The 25,366-nt window shown below is 43.0% G+C and overlaps 3 protein-coding genes across 6 annotated transcripts; 1 reads left to right on the plus strand and 2 right to left on the minus strand.

The window, feature by feature from the left end:
* Positions 1-1,550: 1,550 nt before the first annotated feature.
* On the minus strand, positions 1,551-2,177 carry smim1 (small integral membrane protein 1). The gene is made up of 2 exons (XM_068598137.1): positions 2,083-2,177; positions 1,551-1,674 (listed from the first exon to the last, which is right to left on the minus strand). Exons 1-2 carry the CDS (start codon positions 2,175-2,177, stop codon positions 1,551-1,553), a joined length of 219 nt encoding a protein of 72 aa, XP_068454238.1.
* A 1,308-nt stretch (positions 2,178-3,485) lies between these two features.
* On the plus strand, positions 3,486-15,495 carry cdk11b (cyclin dependent kinase 11B). Of its 4 annotated transcripts, none has more exons than XM_068597395.1 (20): positions 3,486-3,528; positions 4,471-4,601; positions 5,042-5,181; positions 5,447-5,574; positions 5,671-5,815; positions 6,424-6,599; positions 6,910-7,035; positions 7,420-7,518; positions 7,669-7,791; positions 7,894-7,968; positions 8,455-8,729; positions 8,834-8,924; positions 9,016-9,137; positions 9,233-9,338; positions 9,435-9,556; positions 10,884-10,991; positions 11,277-11,393; positions 12,443-12,591; positions 14,146-14,335; positions 14,859-15,495. In XM_068597395.1, exons 2-20 carry the CDS (start codon positions 4,491-4,493, stop codon positions 14,952-14,954), a joined length of 2,499 nt encoding a protein of 832 aa, XP_068453496.1. In that variant the 5' UTR covers positions 3,486-3,528; positions 4,471-4,490; the 3' UTR covers positions 14,955-15,495. The 4 variants fall into 4 exon arrangements, with proteins under 4 accessions (XP_068453496.1, XP_068453495.1, XP_068453494.1 ...); XM_068597394.1 differs by having other exon boundaries at positions 3,527-3,616; positions 6,463-6,599; XM_068597393.1 differs by having other exon boundaries at positions 3,528-3,616.
* A 948-nt stretch (positions 15,496-16,443) lies between these two features.
* mmp23ba (matrix metallopeptidase 23ba) lies at positions 16,444-25,197 on the minus strand. Its single transcript, XM_068597989.1, has 8 exons — positions 24,830-25,197; positions 21,272-21,408; positions 20,484-20,623; positions 19,831-19,998; positions 19,534-19,698; positions 18,601-18,711; positions 17,488-17,614; positions 16,444-16,861 (listed from the first exon to the last, which is right to left on the minus strand). The coding sequence occupies exons 1-8, from the start codon at positions 24,959-24,961 to the stop codon at positions 16,687-16,689; spliced, it is 1,155 nt and encodes a 384-aa protein (XP_068454090.1). The 5' UTR covers positions 24,962-25,197; the 3' UTR covers positions 16,444-16,686.
* Between the last annotated feature and the right edge of the window lie 169 nt (positions 25,198-25,366).

Here is a 25,366-nt window from a genome sequence, read left to right on the forward strand (position 1 = left end):
ATATATATATATATGTATATGTATACATATATATATATATATATATATGTATATGTATATGTATACATATATATATATATATATGTATACATATATATGTATATGTATACATATATATGTATATGTATACATATACATATATATGTATGTATATGTATACATATATATATATGTATATGTATACGTATATATATATGTATGTATACATATATATATATATATATGTATACATATATATATATATATATATATATATATATATATATATATATAACAAATCTTTTCTCTGGTCTGATGAAGTAAGGCAGACCTTCCATTGCATCATAGACACATTTCAAACACCTCAGTGGTTTATTGTAAGAATTTATAAAAAAATAAAAAAGAGACGAGACAACAAAGTGCGTATTTTTTTATTTACTGGACTCTGTACATTGGCTCATTGGACCGGTAGGACTGGTCACATAAATGTTGTTTTATTACTACCGGAGTTATATCTACTTCCTTATTATCAAAATTGTGTCGTCTGATAAGAGAGGAATCAAACACCGTTCACTCTTACAGTGATTTGGAGAACATATTGTGAAGTATTTGCTTACGCCAAAAGTCAATTTTACAGTACAGATCAGACAGAAGACTCAATATTTGTTTTTTGAAGGTCACAAGTTGAACCATCCTGCAGACCTCTAAATGTGTCATAAACACTCTGATCTCCCAACTTCAGTGTTACTCAAATATTTTGTTAATCTAAACCTTCAGCAGTCTGATTAAGTCAAATCCAGGTTATATCTTAAACTTACAACCTTTAATTTTTTTTACATAAACACTTGTTTGTGTTTACCAATTGAGCCGCAGTGGAAGATGGACTCTGTTAGTTCAAATGTCTTATTTTTTAAATCATATTCAAGGTTGCCTGTAATGTGCAGTAGGAATACCCCGATGAAGGCCACAAGCCAAACAACAAAATAGTAGACGTGACCTGAAATTTAAACCTTTAGGTTTGCAAAGATAATGCAAATAACACACACACACACACACACACACACACACACACACACACACACACACACACACACACACACACACACACACACACACACACACACACACACAGACAGACAGACTCTGAACTGAAGTGGTATGGTGTTTATTTGAAATGAAGGAAGGATTTGTCATTGTGGAGTCAATCAATTTCAACAATTCCAAATAAATTATTTTGTTCTTTTTTGCAGTAAAAACCTGTTTCAACAATAAGTGTTGAGGTCAAGATTTCATGTTGATAAAGCCAAGATTTCTGTTTGTAATGCGGTTATTCAAACAGTTTTAGTGGAAGGATTAAAACCCTGCATTACGTTATTACTTAAAGACACAAAATACTTTGAAGTTCTATGTTGGCTGCTGAATGACTCTGAAAGGGAAAGTTGTTCCTTAATTAAAATGAGTTTTAATGCTCAACCAGCTGCACCCTTGACAGATGGGAAAACCCTCCAATAAGACAAAAGAATAATTACACTCGTGATCCTAAAGCCAGTGCATAGTGATGACAGTCAGCACTAAACACGGTGGACGTAGTATCCTGTCACATATCCTATGACGTAAACAGACACCAGTGCAGCCAAAGCTCCTGCTGCCTTCACTGCGACTCCCAAGCTACCGGTACACACTCTGTTATAGATCCTGTGAATGTAACAGAGATAGAGAGAAAGAGGGAGAGAGAGAGAGAGAGAGAGAGAGAGAGAGAGAGAGAGAGAGAGAGAGAGAGAGAGAGAGAGAGAGAGTAAGAGAGAGAGTAAGAGAGAGTGAGAGAGAGAGAGAGAGAGAGAGCGCGCTGAGTCAACTGTGTTCATTCTAACATTATATTTTATTACCTGTTTTTTTCTTCTTTTTTTGCATACCAATAGTGTCAGTTTTAAATGCTAATTTCATATTTTGTGACTATTTTTTATTACTCTGCCAAACTTAAACAATAATTGAATCCATTCATGTCTCAGTATATAGTTCTTTCTCATCCACATCTTCATAGTCTCGATAGGTTTGTTCTTCAGTAGCATCAGAAAATCTTCCACAATATGAAAACTCGTTCACCTCATAGCAGTAGACTGTGATGCCTCCACGTTCATGTTGATGTTGTCGTCGTTCCAGCGACCATAGTGCACGCTGTCGGCGTTGTTGGAGTCCATGAGGGAAGTCCTTCTTCTCCTCAGAGGTTTATCTGCTGCCTCGAATCACCACTCAGCCACCACTACACCGTTCAGCCTGGACACACAAACTGTCCATTAAACATTGTAAGGCCTCTGGACTACAAGAACAAAAACAGAGTTAAATAATATTTTATGGTATCATGTGTAGAAAGGATTAGAATCAAAGGTAACTTACTGCTGTCAGTTTCTCTCAACTGTTGTCAAAAGACCATAACAAATTTGCATGCATATCATTAAAATCACGTTTTCTGCATACTTGGAACTTGATTAAATAAAATGTAAACAAGTTTTATGTAATATGGCAATCAAACGTTTAGGTGTCAATGAATCATGTCAGAGAAGTATTCACAGTGTTTAATCAGTCTGAAACTAAATCAGACCACATGAATTAAATAATCAGACTCAAAAGCACAAAAGTAGGGATTCGCAGTGAGTCACCCAAAGAAGAAATCACATTACAGCCCCACATTCAAATATGCATATTTAATGCTCACCTGTATGAGTCTGGCACGCTTAACCTCCCAAGAAAGCTCTGTAGCTCACGTTTGAAGCCAGGAGTGAGACTGAAGGAGCTCCCTGCTTGGAATGAGACTTTGGTCGTAGTTAATGTGTTCACTGAGGGCAGCCTGTCATAAATCTATTGGTTGTACTTCAGCTTTTCTTATATGACCCTTTCTCAGTGATAAAGGATCATTAATGCTGCATGTGGTTTGATTATCTCCGGTTTTATCACATCCTGTACCAAAGACTGCAAAACAAAAATACCTTTTAATTGCAGATTTTCGCGATACTATCGTCCCTGTATAAAAATGTAGTGCTGCCATTTGTGAAATTCACAGGCATAAGAGATTTATGGGTTGTTGAGTGAGCAATGTTTTTGTATTTCCACAAAATGATTTAACTATGTGTGTTGGGAGACGGTTTACAATCTTTCCTTAAACAATTTGAGTCTTTAAAGGAACTTCCAAGGCCTCTTCTGCAGCTTTGATTTACAGCCTTTTAAGTTGACAAGGAGCAATGCCATCTAACAAAGAGTAATTTAACTATTCCTCAGTAAAACCCAGAAGAGTGATGAAGAGATTATTTCTAACCCACAGAAAACTATTCTTCAAAACGAAGAGGAAAATACACAGTATTTTACTACAAGGATACTTTTGCTTTGTGTTTTTTTCATTAAGTTTACACAATATTTTTTTTATCTACTAAAACATTATTGTTATGCTATGTTATAATGATATAATTATGTCGTTGTTTCACGTCGGACCTTTTGCAGACGTTACTCTCGTCTTCAGACTTCCGGTGTGCCATAATACCGCTGCGCATACATCAGGTTCGTTTAACCATTTCACCTGCTCGCTGGTTAATGTCACCCTTTTCTGTACACATGCCTTTAAGTACAGCTCCGGACACGGCCACAGGTTCTTCAGATTATTGCTCTGCCCGCTGTACTAACTATTCCCGTTAAAATCACGTAATTAGCTACAGAAGTTGTTTAGCAACAGTCGACCATGCTAATTTTTCCGAGCTAACTTTTACTAGCTAATGTGTTAGCGCAGACCGTTGGACTCCCACAGCAGTTTCACGTCATAAGTAAATCTTTCATCTTCATTTTCGCTGAATTTGCGGCCACATTGGCACCCTACAAATCAGCCACTGGTTTGTTTCAGCCACAACGTTGAACCAGCGGGGTAACGTTAGCTACGTCTCCACTGGCCTGTTAGCGTCGAGCTAGCTAGTGCGCTGCAACTTCTAGCTAGCTTGATGTGAACTTTAGCTTCACAACAATACCTCAATGAGGCTACATGCGAAATGTGCGTCTAAATTAACTGGATGGTTATTATTGACAGATGTATTGATCGTTTGCAGGAGAAGTGTTTGGAATTTGTCGCATTTTGATTTGGTTAGACATTAGGCATTTGGTTAGATGGAGGCTGAATAATCAGTAATAGAGTGGAACAAGTATCATCTTTTAGGTGAAGGTCTCAATATCACTCTACGGTTATTTTATTAACTGCTGATTTACATCGTTCTCTCACAGTCTTAGATCTTGAAGGGTAACTTAAATATGTTATAATTTCTTGTATTGACAACCTGCACGTAGTCATTATATGTACCAGTGTTTTCTTTTGACAGCATATCTATATCTATATCTATATCTATCTATATATATATATATATATATATATATATATATATATATATATATATATATATGACCGACAAGTGTCAGCCACATATAATAAGTGTGTGTGTGTGTGTGTGTGTGGAGCAGGCGGTGGAGAGTGGACGCTGATGGGGGACGAAAAGGGAACCTGGAAAGTAAAAACTCTCGACGAAATCCTACAGGAGAAAAAGCGCAGAAGAGAATTAGAAGAGAGAACCGATCCCAAGCGCCAGAAAAATGTAAAGTATTCCAAATTTTATTGAAATCCCAAATGACCCCTACATTGTAAATGATTGGAAAGGGCGATTGTGTAATACATGTAGTCTTACATATACTTATTCAAACTGCATATATTTTATTCATGGTAATCTTATAATTCTAAGATGTATACATTTGTGTGATGTGTTGGTTAACTTTAATGAATAAGAGTTTAATAATTCTCTAAATGCTGATTCAAGCACATTGAAACAGTTCTCGTGGGAACGATACATATTTTTGATGTATTAATATATATTTTCTAAGACATTGAATAGTGTTGGCTACATTCCAAATAGGCTTGTAATTGTATTCCTTATCTGAGGGCATTTTGGCCAGTTTGCTTCACTTACAAGAAATACAATTTATCCGACAACACAATTGAAACTGGTACTATGCCTCATTATTACTATGTTTTCCACAGTTCACTCAGGGCCTTGTTCCACAGTCGGATGATCGGGAAGCCAAACGAGACACTCCGGAGGAAGGAGAATTACGGGATCAAAAGATGGAAATAACAATTCGTAATTCCCCGTACACACGGGAGGACTCTACAGAGGACAGGTATTTAAAACCATAAGAAACGAACATGAGTGTATTTTTACGGCGTAAGTAGTGTACATGTAGTACTTAAGGATTCAAGGATCATTCGTTGTCATTATGCAACACGGATGTACAAAGAAATGCAGTTGTAGCCCATTTGCAAAAAAAAAAACATGTCAACAAAACAAAAATCACCAAAGTATGTTTGTTATGGTTTAAAAATGTGATGCAACGCGATATCGCTGACACTTTAGAGTCTCACAGTGTTTTCTTTACTTTCATACAGGGGCGAGGAAGATGACTCATTAGCCATCAAGCCTCCACAGCAAATAGCAAGAAAAGACAAGTCTCACCACAGAAAGGAGGAGAAGAGAAAAGATAAAAGACGTCATCGCAGTAACTCCGCAGAAGGAGGTGTGGAAGTGCGACTTAATATTATAAACACAAGTGTGTTTTGTAGCAACATCATACAACATTTTTGCTTCCACTCCTGTCTTTTTACGTTTACAGCAGGGAAACAAGTGCGACCCAAAGACAAAGAAAAAGAGCGCGAGAACGAGCGCAGGAAGCGTCAGTGGGAGGAAGACAAAGCCCGGCGAGACTGGGAGAGACAAAAACGGAGAGAACAGGCTAGAGCTCATTCACGCAGAGAAAGGTGAGCACCGGCACCTGGAAAAGTGTGGCATATTGGATTATCTTTCAATAAATAATGCACAGAAGTATTTGTTCTATTGATTTCCACTTGAGTTTATTCGGTATTCATGTTTTTAAAAGCCTGTTTTGTTGGAGTATGTATTCAAGTTGTCAGCATATCAAAGTCTTTGAGCAACATGAAATCGATCTGAATTTATTTTCTTTTTCCTTCAAATCTATAGCTTCGGGGCTCTAGTTGTCCATGTAAATGTGATGTACTGTACAAAGTATCTCAAGTGACTAAACAGTAATTGTCTATACATCAACATAGTTTAATTTGACTTTTCTCTCTGTCAAGTGCAGGTTGTAAGATTGTACATGTGTTTTCTTTTATAAGCAATTTATTATCAAGTGTAAAGTATGTAAACAATGCAGCCTCAAGTGGAACTCAACGGACACATTTGGATTATGTTACTGCAATATATCAGTCATTAAGTACTACTGTGATATGACAAAGCACTGCTGCAGCCACTAACCAACTAACTGTATGTTTGAGTAGAACACACTTTAACAACCCAGACTCCAAATAAACAAGCATTGACGAGATTGGGCTTTTGGTTGTCTGGACAGACCCCGATTGGATTCTCCTGGGTTTTTTTTGGACCACAGGGACCGGCTGGAACAGCTGGAGCGCCAGCGCGAACGAGACCGAAAGCTCCGCGAACAGCAAAAAGAGCAACGTGAGCTGAAGGAGCGGGAGAGGAGGGCCGAGGAGCGGCGCAAAGAGCGAGATGGTCGACGAGAAGGTTGGTGAAGGAACAAAAAACACCTGGACATTTTTTTTTTTCTCCATCTTGGATGTAGCCAGGCTAGTGCTTTCTCTCTGACTATAGTCTTTATGCGAAGCTAGGCTAAACATGTCACAATTACAGCTTTGTAGTTGCCATACAGGCATACGATTTGATATTCATCTTCTCATGTCACTCTGCAAAAAGAAAGCAATAAAACATTGCCAAAAATGTTTCAACAATTTCCCAAAGCTCAAAATCCAAAACGGTTGTTTTTAAAGCCTGTGGATCTGCGGCGTGGATTAATAAGAGACTGTCCTGTCCACAGTGCCGTCCCACCATCGGATGCTCCAAGATGAGTATGGCGACAAGCCAAAACAAAGCCACCACAGCCGAAGTCCCACCCGCGTTCCACGGGACAGATCTGACTTCAGCGAACCACGAAAAAGTGCACGTGAGTTTATACATCTATTGATTAGAATTTCACAGTTTCTAAAAACACATTTCTGTTTGAGTTTATTATATTTATGCTCAACCCTGCACTGTGCAGTGTATCAATTTCCCCAAGATCATGATTGTTTGAGCTGCGGCTGTCTTTGTCAGATTATTACTACATGATTACAGTGGCCCAAATTATTCACTATAACAATATTACTACAATATATAGAGAAATAAATTAAATGAATTTCGCCAAATGAATAACACTTCAAATATGCGTGTAAGAATGTGTAGAGTCTGTAAGCATGTCACAGGTCTATTTGTGTATTATCAATATTTTATTTTTCACGGTTATCAAAACCCCCAATTTCAACATAACTCACACTGCGTTTGTCTGCAGCATCAAAGGAGGAGAAGCCAGAGGGAAAAGACCTGCTCGCTGACCTCCAGGACATTAGTGACAGCGAAAGAAAGACCAGCTCAGGAGAATCGTCCATTGGTAAAGGCTTATAAAACCTACAGACATGGCCATGATACATAATTAACACATATAAAGGGCTAACACCTCTTGGAAGGACGGCCTTCGTTAGTACACGTTCACCTCTTATGATAATCGGACTCAAAACTGCATCTTATTCACCTCGTCCAGCATCAGGCTCAGGCTCCGACGAAGAGGACGACGACAACAACGAGGAGTCCAGCAGCCAGACTGAGGGGGAAGAAGAGGAAGGGGAGTCCGTTTCGGGCTCGGGAAGGTCGGAGCAGAGTGCAGGTAAAACTGTCGAAAACTGCTCCCCTGCTGAGGCTTCTGTCGCCGAGTCAGGTCCAGTTACTCCGCATCACGGGTTTAACTCGGTGGCTTCCACCATTTCAGAGGATGTGAGCGAGGACGAGCAGTCAGTGGAAGAATTTGAGGATGAGAGAGAAAATGGAAACCACATACCTGCAGGTAGGTCAACATGTCACTTGTTTCCAATTCTGTGATTGTTTCCTGAACTTTTAAAGTCATTATCCAAGTGCACTTTTGCGTAGTTGCTCTCATGACTCAAATGATGCGCTGCTGAATTGTCGATATTTGCTTTGAGTGTTGTTAAAACGTTTGCGTGTAAACGGTGTTTGTCTGGAAACCACTTTAGAAGTAAGAGTTGTGTGGCCAGTGGAGAGAGTGCCTGAATAGCAGTTGGAGCAGTAAAAGCTTAGCTTTGTCTGCTAAATATCTGGGAGTTAATTTATATTTATTCTCTTGGAGGTTAATAAAATGCCATTTCAAGGATTTATCTCTGCAGGGTTCTGGAAGGTTCAATCTGTGTCCAAGTATAGATCCTATAAAGTTTTTATTTATTTATTATTAAAGTTTTGACCTCTTCCTGCCCAAATTCTCCCAACTCAAATTGCACTTACCGACACTGAGCTGATTTCACGCTTCACCTCACAGTGCCAGAGTCCCGCTTCGATCACGACTCCGAGGAGAGCGGCGAGGACATGGAGGGGGAAGAGGGGGATGAGGAAGAGGAGGAGGGTGAGGAGGATGAGGAGGAAGAGGAGGATGATGAGGAAGAAGAGGATGACGTAGGAGAAGGTGACCCCACCCCTCAATCTCAAACTCATTCTCGCTCCCTGACCCCCGAAGAGAATTATATCCCGGATTCGCCCCCAATTTCACCCGTGGAACTGAAGAAGGAGCTGCCCAAATATCTGCCCGCTCTGCAGGTCGGTACCAATGTAACTCTAATGTTCATCCAGCTCAGCCACTGATGTGATGCGAGTCATCAGCATGTTGAGGTTCTTCAATCACATTGTGTGTCATTTGTCAGGGTTGTCGCAGTGTTGAGGAATTCCAGTGCCTGAACCGCATAGAAGAGGGAACCTACGGTGTGGTGTACAGAGCCAAAGACAAAAAGACGGGTATGCAAACCAAACCTGGAGGGTCCATCTGCTCTTTGCGCTTTTACACGTGTTTATCGGTGAAACAATGAACGCACACTCCTGTTTGCAGATGAAATTGTGGCCTTGAAGAGGTTGAAGATGGAGAAGGAGAAGGAGGGCTTCCCCATCACGTCTTTGAGAGAAATCAACACAATCCTGAAAGCTCAGCACCCGAACATCGTCACAGTGAGGGTGAGAGAACTTGAAAATTACTAATTTGCGTATTCACCTCATTTATTGTCGAGTGTTGTCGCAAAATCAAACTGTTTGCTTTTGCTCTATATTAGGAAATAGTTGTTGGAAGCAACATGGACAAGATCTACATTGTGATGAACTACGTGGAACATGACCTGAAGAGTCTGATGGAAACCATGAAGCAGCCCTTCCTGCCAGGTAAAGGGAGACCTGTTGTTTTCCTTTGTGCACATCTTTGAATTTAAACCCTCCGCCTCCCAACAGCTCTGTTAACGCGTGGCGCCTCTCTTTCAGGTGAAGTAAAGACTCTGATGATTCAGCTGTTGAGAGGTGTCCGACATCTCCACGACAACTGGATTCTCCACCGTGATCTAAAGACGTCCAACCTGCTGCTGAGCCACAAGGGTATCCTCAAGGTACAGTATGCAAACAAACAACAAGTGCTCTCTCTGGGGTCCGTGAAGGTAGCTCAGGGAGTCCACAGCCATTGGCCGCGTTTCCCAGATTCGTTAAGACGCTCTTAAGCGCTAAGAGCTTCTTAGGAGCGCTCTAAGAGCGCTGTGAAAGAACGACGTGTTTCCCAGAGTCGTTCTTTGCTTAAGACAATCTTTTACTAAGAAGCAAACGTAAGATCAGTCTGACCCACTCTTAACAGCCTTCTTAGCGACCAAACGCTCACTGCAGCCGAATACTAAAACCATGCATAATGATGAATGTGCGCTGATAAAGTGGGGCGTGATCGATTAACCTGGCATCGATTGATTTAGTTTCAGCAACACGGCGGTGGACAGCTCCCACTAAGAGCGTCTTAGGAAGCTTGTTTGACGAGATCTTAAGAAGGCACTTAAGTGTCTGGGAAACACTCGTATCTTAGCGCTCCTTCTGAGCCGAACCGTCTTTCGAGCCTTCTTAAGTCCCTAAGAATGAATCTGGGAAACGCGGCCATTGATAGTTGGCAGGGACACGTTTTTCTGCTAGATATAATCAATCTGCAGATAGCCACACACTCCTTTGATTTAAAAGGTCAAGATGTACAGAGCTCTGGGAGTTGATGATTGGCTTTCTGGAAAAGGTAAAACAATCATTAATTTGAAGTAGATGAGGCAGATGAAGTCAGTTGGGTTGGAATGCAATAAACATCACAGATTAATGTATTTAAGCAATGTAACTGGATATTGGACACAGACAATCGCATGCCACCCATGTATGCTGTTGTCACACTTTATTACAGGAGATTTAGAATATAGCAGATTGTGTGAATGATGTGATGTCAGATTTTCTTTTTCATTTAGTTGTCTCAAGAAGAAAAAAAGCCGAATCAATTATATTTCCTTCGTCTTTCTTTTTGTACAGAGACTCTGAAAAGGGATTCTTTTAATTCAGCAGGATCTTTTAATCCATCAGGATCTTTTAATCCCGAGCTGGCAGCAATACAACACAGTTGCACAAACCACACACGATTTCTAAATCAATTAGAGCATGAATTATTTGGTGAAATGAACGGCAGCCATGAGTCTCCAAGTGTGAATAAACAAGGTTTTTACAGACATTTGTCAAGTTGAATAGAAACATTGAATTGTAGATTTTCAAATGAAAGACATTGCAGTATTTGATCTCCTCTGAGACGTCAGGGGATCATGAAATAAACACTAATGGAGGAATCCTATTAATGCTGAGGCATTGGTCTTTTAGCCCAAATTAATTTGACTGGTGGTAACGTGAGCTTACCGTCCCACACTGTAGATTGGCGACTTTGGTTTGGCCCGGGAGTACGGCTCCCCCCTGAAGCCCTACACCCCTGTAGTGGTGACCCTGTGGTACCGATCACCAGAGCTGCTGCTCGGAGCCAAGGTGAGAATTCCACTTCACATGAAAAACGCACGCACAAATACTAAGGCGATGTTTTTTAGTGACACCATCTTGATTGAGGGGGTTTGGCCAAAGATGTATTCCCAAGTAAGAATAGTTTTTAACATGCCAAATACCACTGAAACGCTATTTAAGAGTTACCGTATATAATTTACAGACGATACCAGTCCAGCAGCACATCCACTTTGAAAATGTTGAAACTTGCCAGACAGACTGTCTACTTTGTGTTTCTGCGGACTGCCACTGTGTTTGTTCGTCTCTCCACAGGAGTACTCCACAGCTGTGGACATGTGGTCAGTGGGCTGCATATTTGGCGAGCTCCTCACCCAGAAACCTCTTTTCCCTGGAAAATCTGAAATCGACCAAATTAACAAGGTTTTTAAGGTAAATGCCCTCATTTTCCTTTATAAATTGAAGTAAATCCTCGCCGCAGAGGGCAAAGCCCTTAGGTTGAGAGGCTGTAAATCTTTTGAGTGTGCCGTCTGTCAGAGGAGGTAAGCGTGGAGATCTGTAGTGCACCACAGGGTGGAGCTGTTGGTAGACGTTAACCCAGCTCATGAAGTTATTATGAGACTGAAGAAAGCGCTCTATATATAATATTTTTTATAGATCAGCCACGAGCAGTCAAGCCCCTCTGGCACAGTGTGATCCTTTTTTCCACTGCACAGCACAGCAAGGTAAAGACGTTTACCTTGGTGACATATTAGAGTCGTCGGAAATAGGACTGTCAGATTTCCTGCAGCCATTTTCGGCTCTGTGGCCGTTGCTGTTCATACTTTTCCTCCCTGCAACGATATAAACTGTGTAAATAGAGCTAAATGTGTCCGTGTCTTGTTGGTTGGACCTGTTTTCTCTCCTTGAAGAGCAGTATTGCTTTACGACCATAAAAGCAACCTGCCTGTTCCCAAATGGAAAACTTTTATTGTGAAGCTGGAACAGTAGTGGTGTGTGCGCGGATCAGCAGTAACACACGGCTCCGACACCTTTTTTGAAAGCAATCAGGAAACGATACAAACGGGAATGCAGAAGAGAAATTAACCTTCGTGCCACAGAAATTCAGGCAAGAGCAACAAAGGAACTGAGAGAAGAACTTTTTTTAACCGAGTGTTCTCTCTGGTTCTCCGGCGCAGACACACAAGTTTAGACGCTGAGGACACAGCTGAGGGGAGGAGACGCTATAACGGGTCGGCCCTGCTTAGGATCTGCTTAAAGCATGACAGCTTCGGGAACTGATGTCATTCAGGCCTCCCAAGTCATCCTACAGTCTTTACCAGTTATAAATCGAAGTACTGAAATGTACTTAGGACTGGTTTATTGCCATGTCTGTGGTCGATGAACGCTTTCGCCAAGGTGGAAATATCTCATATCCATCTCTCCTTGCACTAACAATATGCTGTCTGCTGACTTGTTTGTATGTGTGCGCTTGTCTGTAGGACTTGGGGTCGCCCAGCGAGAAGATCTGGCCCGGCTACAATGAGCTGCCCGCTGTGAAGAAGATGACTTTCACAGAGTATCCCTACAACCATCTGCGGAAGCGCTTCGGGGCGCTGCTCTCGGATCAAGGCTTTGACCTCATGAACAAGTAGGATTCTTGAGGGCTGTCTCATTCCACGCACACCGCATTGCACCTCACACGCGCTGCACCAGCTATTCCAACTGTTCTTCAGTCTGTGTGTGCGACCACGCTCCCGCGGCCTGATGAGTACACAATAGCATATTTGTTCCAGTAAATTAGAACAATCCAAGCAACTCCCCCAGTGGAAATTGCCTGACTTGGACAAACCCATTGTTGCCCTTTTCTGAGTACCGTTGCTCTTTCTCGCTCTTCCTAGTCAGTCGGCACGTTTCTGGCGAGCGGACTTAAAACATGACAACGGTAGCGGACTGGTCATTCGTCAGCTTGCCAAAGCAGCAGTTCACACTCACTATGGTGATGCTCCACAGGAAAATGGAAAATGTTCTTGAAAACCCATTTAATACGGAAAATAGTTTTCACACAGAGTAATGAGGCTCATACTTCTTTTTTTGTTGCACATTCCGTAGATCAGAATTGTTTAGCAGCTTCTTGACTCTCATGGGGACCTTTACCCACCAGAGAGCCTTTAACCTCCACCTGTAAATGAAAACCTAACAGCTGCAGAGGATGACAACAGCATGTCCAGCGCGCAGGGCTCGTGGTTCACTGGAAGTTTGGCACCTGTCCAGTGCAGCTGCAACCTTCCAGCTGTCAGAAGACTCACGATGCGTTTACCCAGGGACAGATTCCTACCTTGGGGGTGGAAGGGGGGGGGGGGGGGCTGTTTTGAAAGGAAGTGAGAGCAGGTTTGTAGTTCAGGCAGGTTGACATCACAGAGCTGTTTGAAACATCACACCCCCGTGTAGGAAAGTGTTTGAGGAATGAGGGACTTTTGGTGTCCAGAATTTGCTTTATTTACTACTTTAAACTGTAAGACGTGTCAAAATGTTGTCAGTCAAATATTATCCTGGACCTCAAGACCCAGAATACTGCTGGTTTACGTCCCAGGTATTAACAGGTCCGTATGGAGGCGTACGTTCACAGTTACAGGAAGAGACCGCGTTCCTCAACACTGTTGGAGTCAGTCAGTCAACAGACATAGGATTGTCCAGTCCAGTATTGGCCCCGTGTATCAGTCTAATCTCATCCAGAAACTCCTTCTCAGAGATTCTTTCCGCAATAAAATACAAAGACAATTTGTTCAGCAAAATCTTTTCATGCTGCTGTTAAGTAATTTCTCCCACTCGCACATGGAAGATTTCGATTTGGCACTTTTTGAAAAGCCAGTTATCACCGTTGTGCAGCTCCCCGTTGTGCCGTGTTGATCCTGTCAAAACTAATTAGGACTCCTCGCACAAACCCAGTGGCCCCTCGGGTCTGGCCTGCATCTTGTGTCCAGATTGCCTGTCTAGATTTAGTTAAGTTAATGCAGCTGATATGAAAAAAATGTGGTGTTTTTTTTTCTTCTTTTTCTCATCACACTACACACAGACGTTTCTGTGAAAAAGAATAAAAGTCCACGCTACAATGTAAGCCTCCTGTTACCCCTGCTTCTGTGTTGAAACGTGTCTGAAGTGCATTGGCATCTCCATATGAACGCGAGCACCGTCTGTTTCCCAGATTCCTCACCTACTGCCCCAGCAAGAGGATTTTATCGGACGAGGGGCTCAAGCACGAGTACTTCCGCGAGACGCCGTTGCCCATCGACCCGTCCATGTTCCCCACCTGGCCGGCCAAGAGTGAGCAGCAGAGGGTGAAGAGAGGCACCAGTCCTCGTCCGCCCGAGGGAGGACTGGGCTACAGTCAACTGGTAAGGACATTAAGCTCCACTTTCTCCATTACATACAGCTACCAGGCTTTCCGAACGCGTATATGGTAAATAGATTACAGACCTACAGGCTTCTGCTTTGTGTCCGGGTATTTCCTCCTTGTGTTTTCCATGATGAGCGCCCTTCAGTCCGTAATTTCTTCAGCAGTGGTCCTACCCACCCAGAAGCTAGAGGCTGATGTATTTCAATATGATTTTAATATTTGCCTTTTGTCATGCCCAAAAGTTTGGGTTTGTTTTTCTCTGCTTTATTTTTCTGGAAAAGCTTGCGCAGCCAACTGGTACATTTTAAACCGGGAGAAAATAACTATGAATAATAAACATGTTCCTGCAGACTTGTATAGAATACAATCAATCCGTCTCGGAATCGTTCGGGGTTTTTTGTTTTCAACGTTTTTCAAAGGGTTTCAGTGTTGTGGCGTTTCTATAATAAATATGTAAAAAATGGAAGAAGACCGACTGGCTCCTAAACCACAAGTTAACGGTGTTTCCATAACCTCTTCAGGCCGGCGACGACGACCTAAAAGACACAGGCTTCCACCTGACGACCAGCAACCAGGGAGCGTCTGCAGTCGGTCCAGGATTCAGCCTCAAGTTCTGAGCCCGAAGCTGCAGGACGCCTGGCGGTCTAACTGAGAGAGCGAGAGCAGAGAGATCTGGGACTTGTTGTTCCTTTTTTGGAATCGGGACGGTGTCACTGGTATACAGCTTTGAACCAGATGAACATCTGAACATTTGCAACTGTTACCAGGATAGTCAGGACTTTCTCACCGCAAGACATGGTGGCTCCAATGTGTTGAATCTTCAGAATTGTCGCTTGACGTCTTTCGGCTTCTCAAACGTTTATTTTTTAAATATGACCATTCTAGCTTTTAAAGAAGAGACTTGACTCGACCATACATCTGTTAGAAGTTTAGCTCTCATGTTTGACTTTTGTTTTATTTTCTCCTTTTTATGTCATGAGAGGAGCAGAGTTTCTAAACGGCTGGTATTTCCTGGCTGCCTGAGCTACTGTATAATGATGCAGCATTGGCTGTGTTTTCCATCCAGCATTATGCGAGAAGTTTACTTAGGACTGTCAATGTCACTTGATGGTGGGGGAAGAGACGATGTTTTTGTAAGAAATAAAGTTTCAAACTTTATTTTGTCTGCCGTTTTCCCTATATTTATAAACTCTGTCCAAATTATGCAAACACAACCGCACACTGCCAGAGGAGGAAAGAAATGAAGGGAAGCCGAGCCTTAAAAAAGAAATGCAGCTTTGAACCCAACTTGGTAGTCGCTGTCCAAAAGTGATGTCATTCTTTGCACTGCACACTTTGTCTCAGTACTTTGTTCTTTCAGGGAGAAAAGAGGCCCAGACTTAGCTCTGCTGTTGTTTTTATATGGCTCTGCGACTTCAGAACCAAACCAATAAATTATTTTGATTTTGATGCCAAGACAAACAAACAGCATAGAACACTTTTGTTCCCATCGAGACCACTTTCGCAGGAACAAGCAAGCGCAGAAAACTTGTGAAGTGTAAAGCCAACTCTAAATGTTTATTTATCTGATTTGTGTATGTATGTATGAATATATATATGTGTATTATATATATATATATATATATATATATATATATATATATATATATATATATATAAATAAATGCCTGCCCACCAGAGACATAATGCAGAACATCACACCTGATGTGTGTTGAATGAACTGCTCGTGGAGCTGACTGCTCGCTCCCTGGGGTGGCAGGCCGCTGGCTTCATGCGAGGCTTCAGGCTCAAATGGTTCCGAAGGATGTCGACCGCATCGCTTCCGCCGGCTTAAGTCGTTTAGTTTGGTCGATGTGTGAATTATCCAGAAGCAATGGCTCCTGTAAATTGTTGAGACCCCTAAACAAACAGACTTTTAGGGTACATTATTTTTGGATGAGACTTCATTGCATAATCTAATTAGTTTTGCTGGGGGGGAGGAACCACTCAGGTGGCCTCGGACCATTACTGCTTCAGAGGCGAGAGCTCTGAAGAACAAATCCAGACTCTGAACCCAGAGTGGACGTTAGCATCCAAAACCTTTCATCACCACATAAAAAGAAAACCGCAGCGTCCGTCAGAAACACCTTTTTACAGTCTGCTGGTATTTCCACTAGAATTGTACTCGTCATGGATCATTTATTATTTGCAGACATTTACACAATGGCAGATAGATGTGAAAGGTACAGGAAGACACTTTTCCTTTCTTTATTCCTTTAAAAAAAAAAAAACTGCCCCAATGTGACTGTGTGTGTGTGTGTGTGTGTGTATCTATGTGCGTGTGCGTCCTGTTCAGTGCGCAGAGGCCCCTCAGAAGCGCACGCGCACCCTCCACGAGTAGTTTGTGAGGACTTTGTCTTTTTTCTTCACAATGCAGGTGTACGTGCCTTCGTTGATGGCGTTGGCCACGATGGTGATGTGGTCGTCTTTCAAGGAGATGTAGTTGGGGTGAGAGTACTCCAGCAGCTCGCCGTCCTTGTACCAGCTGAAACAAGGGTCGCACGTTAGATGCTCAGTGAAACAGGGTGACGGATTACACAGGAAAAACGAGGGAGTCATTTTTCCGGGATTACTATTATTTTCCACTAAAGGAGTAATATTTCATCATTTTGTCGCGTGATTACTAGCCGTAGCCAGTAGAGTATAGGAGCAAATATTCAGAATAGAATCTATCGTAGTAAACCAGCGTGACCACGCCCACGACGGTTCATAAGTTCCGTTTCCGCCGCCATGAATCCTCTCACTACACTGGAACGAGTTTATGACAGTTTGTGGAGCGGAAGAGAGCTGAAGGGAGTCGAATCCAATTCTATATCGAATTCAACTCTAAATAGAATTCTATATGGAATTGGATTCCATATTCTTTATATAATTCTATTTAGAGTTGAATCCAATTCTATTTAGAATTCTAAATAGAATTCAACTCTAACTAGAGTTCTAGTTAGAGTTGAATCCAATTCTAGTAAATTATCATCATGTAAAGTTAAATATGAACACTATAGTAGATTTGACTCTATTTAGACTATTTAGGACCAAATGAGTACCTTTTTTTCTCCAATTTTAGTAAAATGTACTGTGTAGGGAGAGACAAAGAGAGAGAGAGATACTCACTATACTTTGCCTTTCTTCGATGCAATTTTTTTCCCACAACGAAAAGTGAGCTTCTTGCCCTCGACGACCAGCTTGTGTTTGGTCCTCGGGGGCGTCTGGGTGGGAGCCACAGTGGGAAAAGGGAATTCTGAAGAGATGAAAGGGAAATACTTAAGCTGATGCTCCAATCTGAGACAAACAAAGATCAGACCCTTTTGAGATGTTTTTAAATCAATCATCTGAGAGCAATGAAGAAGAAAAAAGAAGATCCTACACCTGTGTGTTTATCAATCTGGATACATTCCAGCTTTTCCCTCGCCCGAAACTCTGATGACTTGTGAACATTTTTGATCCAGACCTCATCGCGCCACTTAATTGGGCTTTTCACAACCCCTGAGCTGCCGGCGCCGCGGCTGTCTTATCAGTATAATCTCTCCCATCTGGTTTCTGACGAACACAAACACAACAGGCCTCCTTGTGATCAACTCAAAGAGTCTGCCTAAAAAACAGTCGCTCTCGTTAATGCCGCAAAAATCCAAATTGACCTTGTGTGTCTCTAACCCTCAAGCCACAGTCTGAAATTCCAGCGGTTTGGAGTCGCTCAGGAATTTTCCACAGCCGTACAACGTCTCCCAATCAACAATGAGGAACAGATTACTGCGAGCCAGGAATCGTATCCTCTTGCCTCTCTCCACACTGACCCTAGTTGCTGACGAAACGCAAACGCCACAGCAGTCTATGGGCTGCGATGGTTAAGCGGATCCATTTCCTTATGTGCATCGGGAGACCTGAGCGCTGGCGCACCCCGCCGTGAACCTGGAGGGGCTCAGGCCGTTGGACTGCACATGTGACGTCAATGACGGCAATCAACAGGCACCTGCTTTGCTCTGTCAGTGTTCTGGGCTAAAACACACACGTTTCCTCCCTGGGGGCGCTGGTCGTCTCCAGAACCAAAGACAAACTCTTCCAGTGGCGAGTGTGATCTCCCTTCAAATCAGATTATTCTAAAATCCCCATCGCCGCTCTGCACTGCTGGACCTGTTGGCTCCCGTTGCTCCATTGGCAAACGGTTCACAGCAGCTCCTTGAGCTGCTCAATTGAGAGAAAACTCAGACGTTTCTTTTTCGTTCTTACCGTAACAGAAATCACAGCTGGCGGGGCAGTGCTTCTGCATCAGCTTACGCTTGCTGTCGCAATAGCCTTTCCGAGCCCAGGCCGGACAGATAAATAACCGGTCCAAACATCCTGGAGGAAAGAGGGGCAGACGGAGCGAAGAAGAGGAGGATCAGACAAGTCAGCAGCAAAAGTATTCGGACCCCTGATCTTTGCTTCCATTGAAAATGACTCATCTTAATACATGCTAATGGTGACTCATGAGCAGTTTGTACAACATTCATTAGTGTCAGTCGTCAAAGACAAACTGTGGTCCACGTTCTGGGAGCTGTGGCCAAGATTTGGATTAGATTTTGAGAGGTTGTCTACAGCTGGTCCTTTCACAGACGTAATCCTTCTCATACTGGGATCAGACCACACAATATTCTTAACCTTTTGGAATGTGTCAGATGAAGACATCACTTAAAGACTTGGTTAAGAGACATCTGTAGTTTGCCATCTTTTCATGACTTTCGTGGCGTTGAGACGATCGGGAAGGTGGTGCTGTTCCACCAACGGCACCATTCCTCTTTCACTTTGGCGTGTTTCGGGCCAACATCGTGGAACCCGTTGTAGAGGCTGTCAAACTGCTGTGAGGCGTCTCAGAATCTGCAGCAGTTGTCTTATGACTTACAAGCCTTTTTGTTAGACGATTAGGCCATTTATGTAGTTTGACCCCAGCATGAGAACTCGGCATGCTTCTTTAGGTCTTGAGGACGATGGTTCACTATTTTTTGGAGAATCAAGGAGTCTTCAAGACCCATTGAGTCCATTTGCTTTCGACTTACTGCTTCTCGACATCCTGTGTCCCGACAACATCGGTGGATGTATTCACAGTTGTCAAAGCCACAAGAATGGAAGAGCTTTTTTCCCATTTGTGTTCCGGTGGAGAAGTAGGAAGGCTTGTGAACATACCGTAGAGGCGGTGCAAGCCCCACACATCATCCTGTGTGATCAGCTTGCGCCCTGTCAGAGTCGCATTCAGGTGCATTATAGCTTTCGGGTCTAAGGAATGCATAAGTCCCAGGGAGTGGCCAATTTCGTGAGTTGCCACGTGGACGAGATCCGTCAGCCACACCCCTGCAACACACAGATACCGTTTTGATTATTTTCTCTTTCAGCTGCCCTGCAGCCCAACGGGCTGACCAGCTTCCAATCTGCACAAGGGGTTAAATAGTAGCAGTTTTCAACAAACAAGCTGAAGACGCATGCCTTTCTTCCAGCTAAAGCGCATGTTTCCCAGAATCCAGTATTCGTGGTCGTCGAAGTGGATCTCGCCAGTTGGCGGGAAGAACGCGTGAGCCAATTCTCCTGTGATGCCGTCGAAACAATGGTGCAAGTAGGACTCCAGACAGTCGGTGTGGTTGGCGGGGTAGAAGCCTGCCAAGACAGAAGGGGAGAGAGAGAGAGACATACCTCAGAGCCGAGGAGGGAAACCCTCATGCCATTATTTCTGCTCTGTGCAGACAACAGCAGGGGGATGATGAATGACAAAAGGCAGAGCTTTTTCTTCAGCCTTCAGCTCGCAGGACGACAACCGTTCCTCTCGCTGTCACTGACAATTTACGCAGGACCCTGGAGTTTGCGCCCAAAGGGCTTGATTAAACATAATGTGGGCCGCTTCGCTGTAGGCTGACGTGTATGGAAGTGGTTAAGAGTTTCATTTTCCTTTTCTTTATCACTTACAATTTGTGAATCACGCTGACTCTAAGCTCAGTAATACAGTCAGTAATATAGCGGCGGTGTGATTTAATAGGTTTGGAGGCAAAATTCATCTCTGCGGAGAGAGAGAAAGAGAGAGAGAGAGAAAGAGAGAGAGGGGAACATCTGTCGGGGATCGACGGAGTCACATGCAGAGTACCCACCAATCTTCATGTCTGCTTCTTGGTCAGCTGGCACCTCTCTGAAGCTGAACGGAGAGACGTCGCTCCACATGCCAAAAGCCTTGGCGATGCCTCGGCGCGTGTCGCTGGCATTGATCAAGTTTGTGGGGAAGGAGAGCAACCTGCTCAGAAACAACAGTATTACGTAGTTATTGCTGGTCTCTACACACATTCTTCTACAGCAAAGGGGGGAGAGAATCTGCCAAAACACAATGGCTACTGTTCAGACAGAATTCCCGCAAGCACTGCTAAAAGTACAGCTCCATTACTCTTATATCTTGGCGAGGGTTAGACTGATAATGGATACTTTTAATACTAATCAGATGGTGATCGGTTGGTCACATCCACTGTCAATATGAAAGAGACTCACGCAGTTACATTTGTTTTGGTCTACCCAATCTTCCTCGGATCAGTTTTTTAGAGGTCCGGAAAGAACAAAGTGTCACTGGATCTTCCCCGAACATTTTAGTCGATCCAAATTGCGTAACCGAGCATTTGCAATGTGGGTCCATACACTCCATCACTTTACGCCGAGTTCATCAAGTAACTTTTGTGAGTCCTACGACCTTCGACAAGCCCTTTTACTTCGAGCTGCATGATTTAATGAACGTCTTCAACTGAAAATAAATATATGTGCTTGTGTTTTCCTGCTAAAACCAACACCAACTCTCTCTGCTTTTTTGAACCATTTGTGTCCCATTTCCCCCCACCATTTTCTATGACTGCACTTTGCTGTTGTACTGACTAGAGGAAGAATTGCAAAGGAATACTTGTATGTCAGCTTGAACTTGTCCCACTTGAGCATCTCCGGGGTGAGGGTGTAGCGCTTGTTCCTGGAGAGGTGAAGTACTTGTGACCGGGCCTCTTTGCGGATCCCGATGAGCAGCACAGTGGTGTAAGCTTCTTCCTTGGACAAAGAAAAACCTTTCTTTAATCACCTCGCTCCGACGTGAACTCCATTTGCAATCTTGACAGTTGCAGCCTCGCTACAGTTGCTGCTATTTCAGTGCCTTGCGTTTGAATGTTTGCGCGTAACGTCTCATGGAAACAGGACGTGGTCAGCAGTAAAAGTGCGTTCCAAACATAAAGAATGGGCCTTTTCACAGATAAGTTGTGTCTGATGTCCCTTTGGGGATGGGCAACGTCGATTCCAAATCATAACAGCTGGCATTTTTATGGCTTTGAAAGGCCGCCTGTGTGTGCTTTGCGTTTTATTGCTTTCATTAACATTCTGTGACTGAGGCTGTGGTTTTCCTTGGCTGTGATATTCCATAATAGTGATCCCATCAGTTGATAAAAATCTATCATTTTTCATGGAGACGGGTTTAAGTAATAAATCCACTTTCCAACACTTGAACACTCTGACCCAAAGAGCCCGTTCTGTGCCTTAGAGCAGGTCGGCTTCCTGTCCTAACGGATACATTTAAAAGAGATTAAAGGGACCATGCATAAAGACAGAAAAATGTAGAAGCGACATACCACTGCTCATATACCACAAACTCTTGATTTATTTTGCAATGGCCCACGGCATACTTGAACCGTAACTATGTGCTCGCAGACTGACGAGCGTCACCACTGTAAATCAGGAGTACGGTGTGAGGGGTTAAAGAGAGCATGCCAACCACGAACAGGTTGCAATGAGAAGTGTGAAGGCCTCAATATGCTTCAGATTAACGTGACGTTCAATTGTCTGACGCCGTCGGGAACTAGACCTTTCAGAATCTAAAGTGCTTTCAAAGCAGACAATCAAACAAAACGCTCCCTTTATACAGCGTCTGGCCAGGTGTGTGTGTGTGTGTGTGTGTGTGTGTGTGTGTGTGTGTGTGTGAGAGAAAGAAGTTTGTTTTAAGCTTCTCTCACACAACTATTGCCATTAGTGACTGTGACTGAAAGATTAGGGGGCTTTAAGAAGCAGAGGCCTTCTATGTGAGCGGCCAGTGAACGCGAGCCAAACATTTTTGGTGTCAGTAATTTTAATACTAAAACAGTTTTTGTGGTCTCACGAGAATCTGATGATGCCGAGGAACGAACGACCGACCGACCGCGTGCAACACTGACGGAAAGGATGTGTGGTTGTCGAATGTCCCCATTTGTGCGATTCATCGCGCCTCAACGTCTAGCTGGCTTTTCGTCACCTGAAATGTTCATTAAGAACGACTTTAACGGCTATTACCTGCGAACATGGTCAGACGACATCTAATAAAATCTGGTTAACTTTAAGCACACCAAGGCCTCCATGATGGATACGACCATACCACGCTATGATTTATACACTAGGGAGAAGATCATTGCAGCGACAATATATAAGCAAGAAAAACATATCTGTTGTTCAAAATTATACAAATGTTGGTCATTTGATAATTTGACCAAATTCAAATGTGCAAGTAGCATATAGTAGAAAGATCTGTCTTTGATTCAGAGATATGCAACAAATGCTCCAGTGCATGTTGTCTTACTTGGCAGGGAAAGCACTGAAGATGGAGAGCAGAAACATCCAAGGCACTCCCTTCACTTTGTATTCTACTCCCTACGCTCTGGTTCCTGTTCCTGCTTCGACCGGGCAAGACAAATGGAAGCAGTACTTCCTTCATTTCCTGACAAAAATAGTGAAACGGTGGCAGGCCGTCTGGCAGACTGTCCCGCACCGCTGTTGAACTTGATGGCCTCTCTTGCTCTGATGGTAATTAGAATATCTCTGCATTGCATTGCAACGCACTGGCCATTGTTTTATACAACAGTTGCTCTTCCTGACCTTTACTGAACACACCGGAGGCCTGTGTCCCGTGATTTATGAAGTGTTTAATGTAGCGGAGCCAGTGCAGTTCTTTCACTGTCCCGTCTTGTTATTTTCCCTGCAAATCTCCTGTCAGACTTTGGCACAAATAGAGATGAACCATAAACCATGAGGGCCCGAAAACAAACGCTCCAGACTAAACCTTGAAGCCAGTGGTGAGTGCAGACTCTGAGGGCAAAAGATCTGAGGACGGATCCCGGAGGGGGGGGGGGGGGGGGGGGGTGGAGTCTGGAAGACTTTAACCTCAGTCCACGAGTGTTAAAACAAGGATTATGATTTCCATCCTTAGTTTTCAGAGAAAAAAAAAAACTCCTTCTTGTGCGTAATTTAACAAATTAAACATTCTGACAATGTCACAGATTGCAGGTATAAAAACTAGATTGTCCGCATTGATGGAACAGTGTTAATTAATGGTATATAGTGTAATACATAAATATGTTGTCATGCATCTTCTGATACATCTCTCAATTTTGAATTATGAAAGTTGTTAATTTTTCAATATACAGTACTGACCAATTATGTTAACATAATTGTTCAGTATATTGGTTTTTATGCATAAACGAATATACATTGAAATGCTCTTTGACTGCATTTTGACCTCACTTTATTCACTCAGCAATCGATTTAGAGTAATTTAGACTTTTACTTCTGCTGTAATTCATTCTGGTCGAAGCTATAAATGCAGTTATGTAATCCTCAGCAGCAGTCCTGATTGACACATAATGAGAGTGTGTGGCAAGGAAAATGACAGAAAGCAATCCCTCAGGCTCTGTATGGCAGTGGGTGGGGAGGCAGTCTGGAGGAGCACATTTATCCAATTGACTAAAGATTTTGTTCAACATGGATCCATTCCATTGCCTAATCTAATTATGGTTTTCGTCCAACTTCTGTGCTTTTATAACTGAACATTAATTGGATATGAAATGCGTTGCCACACTGTGACCGAGTGATTCTACGTGACGACGTCCACCTAATTATACGTTTTAGGATTACTGGTGAAATGATTGAAATTACATGGACAGGTCAGGAAAAAAATAGTGTGAATGGTGCTGCTATACTTTGAAAAAAATCATTGATTTAGTTCTTTCTAGATCTGACCTCATCCTGATACGATCAAACTACATAAAATAGGAATAGATTATATTTTAATTGTACTGTACACAATCTTTACCTATACTTAAGGTGTATCCGAGTATCACATTATCATTTCATTATAATTGGTTCACGACTATATGCTGCTTAGAAAAATGCGTCAGCCTACTGTTTGAAAGTCCTGCCTCGTCAAATAACAACAATGCCGAATTAAAAAGTGTGTTTTTATCATTTAAAATGGGATCAAGCAACACCATAATGCATCTTCTTCGGGCAAATCAGTGAAATTCAAATGAAGTTGTGTGTGTGTGTGTATGTGTGTGTATGTGTGTGTGTGTGTGTGCGTGTGTTTTAAATAACTAACAGCCAACTTTTACTTCTATTATTTGAACAGGACAAATTATGCAATATATTGGACTTCACGGTTGCAGTCACAGCATACCTCTAACATCCAGGAGGGGAAGGCGCTGGTCTGTTGCATCCCCGCGACCAGAATGCCGAGCAGCGCCGCCAGCAGAGGAGCGAAGCCCCGCTCGCCTCTTCGTAAACTTCTGGGAGTCTGACAGCACACCATGACTTGCGATATCACACCTCCGGAGGGTGTGGATGGATGGATGGGGTGTGGAGGGAAAAACAAAAGCACAAATAATCCCTCAGAGACGACTACGCAGGTGTATCACCTGTGCCCGCGAACATTACTCCCTGGCCATGTGGCACCGTCTGGCTTAAAGCGCGCAGCGTCTGGTGCTGTGTGCGGCAGCGCAGTCAGTCCCGCGGACCGGGCAGTGAAAGCGGTGCAGACTGCATCTGTTCGGCTCTCTTCCGCGCAGTGCGCCTAGCTGCCAGAGCTACGGTTTCATATTACTGGAGATGGGGCATTGGGTCAGTGTCGAGACGATCTAATGAGAACCAAACGCGCTCTGCCCACAAAAACCACCCGCTGCAACCGCTGGAGCCGCTGGAGCGCAATCAGATGGTT

The sequence above is a fragment of the Clinocottus analis genome, unplaced genomic scaffold, assembly GCF_023055335.1.
Source record: "Clinocottus analis isolate CAN_PGR_092001 unplaced genomic scaffold, fCliAna1.0.p SCAF_4, whole genome shotgun sequence".
NCBI classification, from domain to species: Eukaryota; Metazoa; Chordata; class Actinopteri; order Perciformes; family Cottidae; genus Clinocottus; species Clinocottus analis.

Excerpts from the sequence above, each read along its gene's own strand:
- smim1 (XM_068598137.1), bottom strand. The coding sequence starts at position 2,177 with ATGGACTCCAACAACGCCGACAGCGTGCACTATGGTCGCTGGAACGAC. Across the intron at positions 1,675-2,082 it reads TCACAGTCTACTGCTATGAG|GATCTATAACAGAGTGTGTA; the intron begins GTGAACGAGTTT and ends TTACATTCACAG.
- cdk11b (XM_068597393.1), top strand. The coding sequence starts at position 3,562 with ATGTCACCCTTTTCTGTACACATGCCTTTAAGTACAGCTCCGGACACG. Across the intron at positions 9,138-9,232 it reads CGAACATCGTCACAGTGAGG|GAAATAGTTGTTGGAAGCAA; the intron begins GTGAGAGAACTT and ends GCTCTATATTAG. Across the intron at positions 9,557-10,883 it reads GCCACAAGGGTATCCTCAAG|ATTGGCGACTTTGGTTTGGC; the intron begins GTACAGTATGCA and ends CCCACACTGTAG.
- mmp23ba (XM_068597989.1), bottom strand. The coding sequence starts at position 24,961 with ATGGTGTGCTGTCAGACTCCCAGAAGTTTACGAAGAGGCGAGCGGGGC. Across the intron at positions 19,999-20,483 it reads AGAAGCAGACATGAAGATTG|GCTTCTACCCCGCCAACCAC; the intron begins GTGGGTACTCTG and ends CTGTCTTGGCAG. Across the intron at positions 16,862-17,487 it reads TCGAAGAAAGGCAAAGTATA|CTGGTACAAGGACGGCGAGC; the intron begins GTGAGTATCTCT and ends CCCTTGTTTCAG.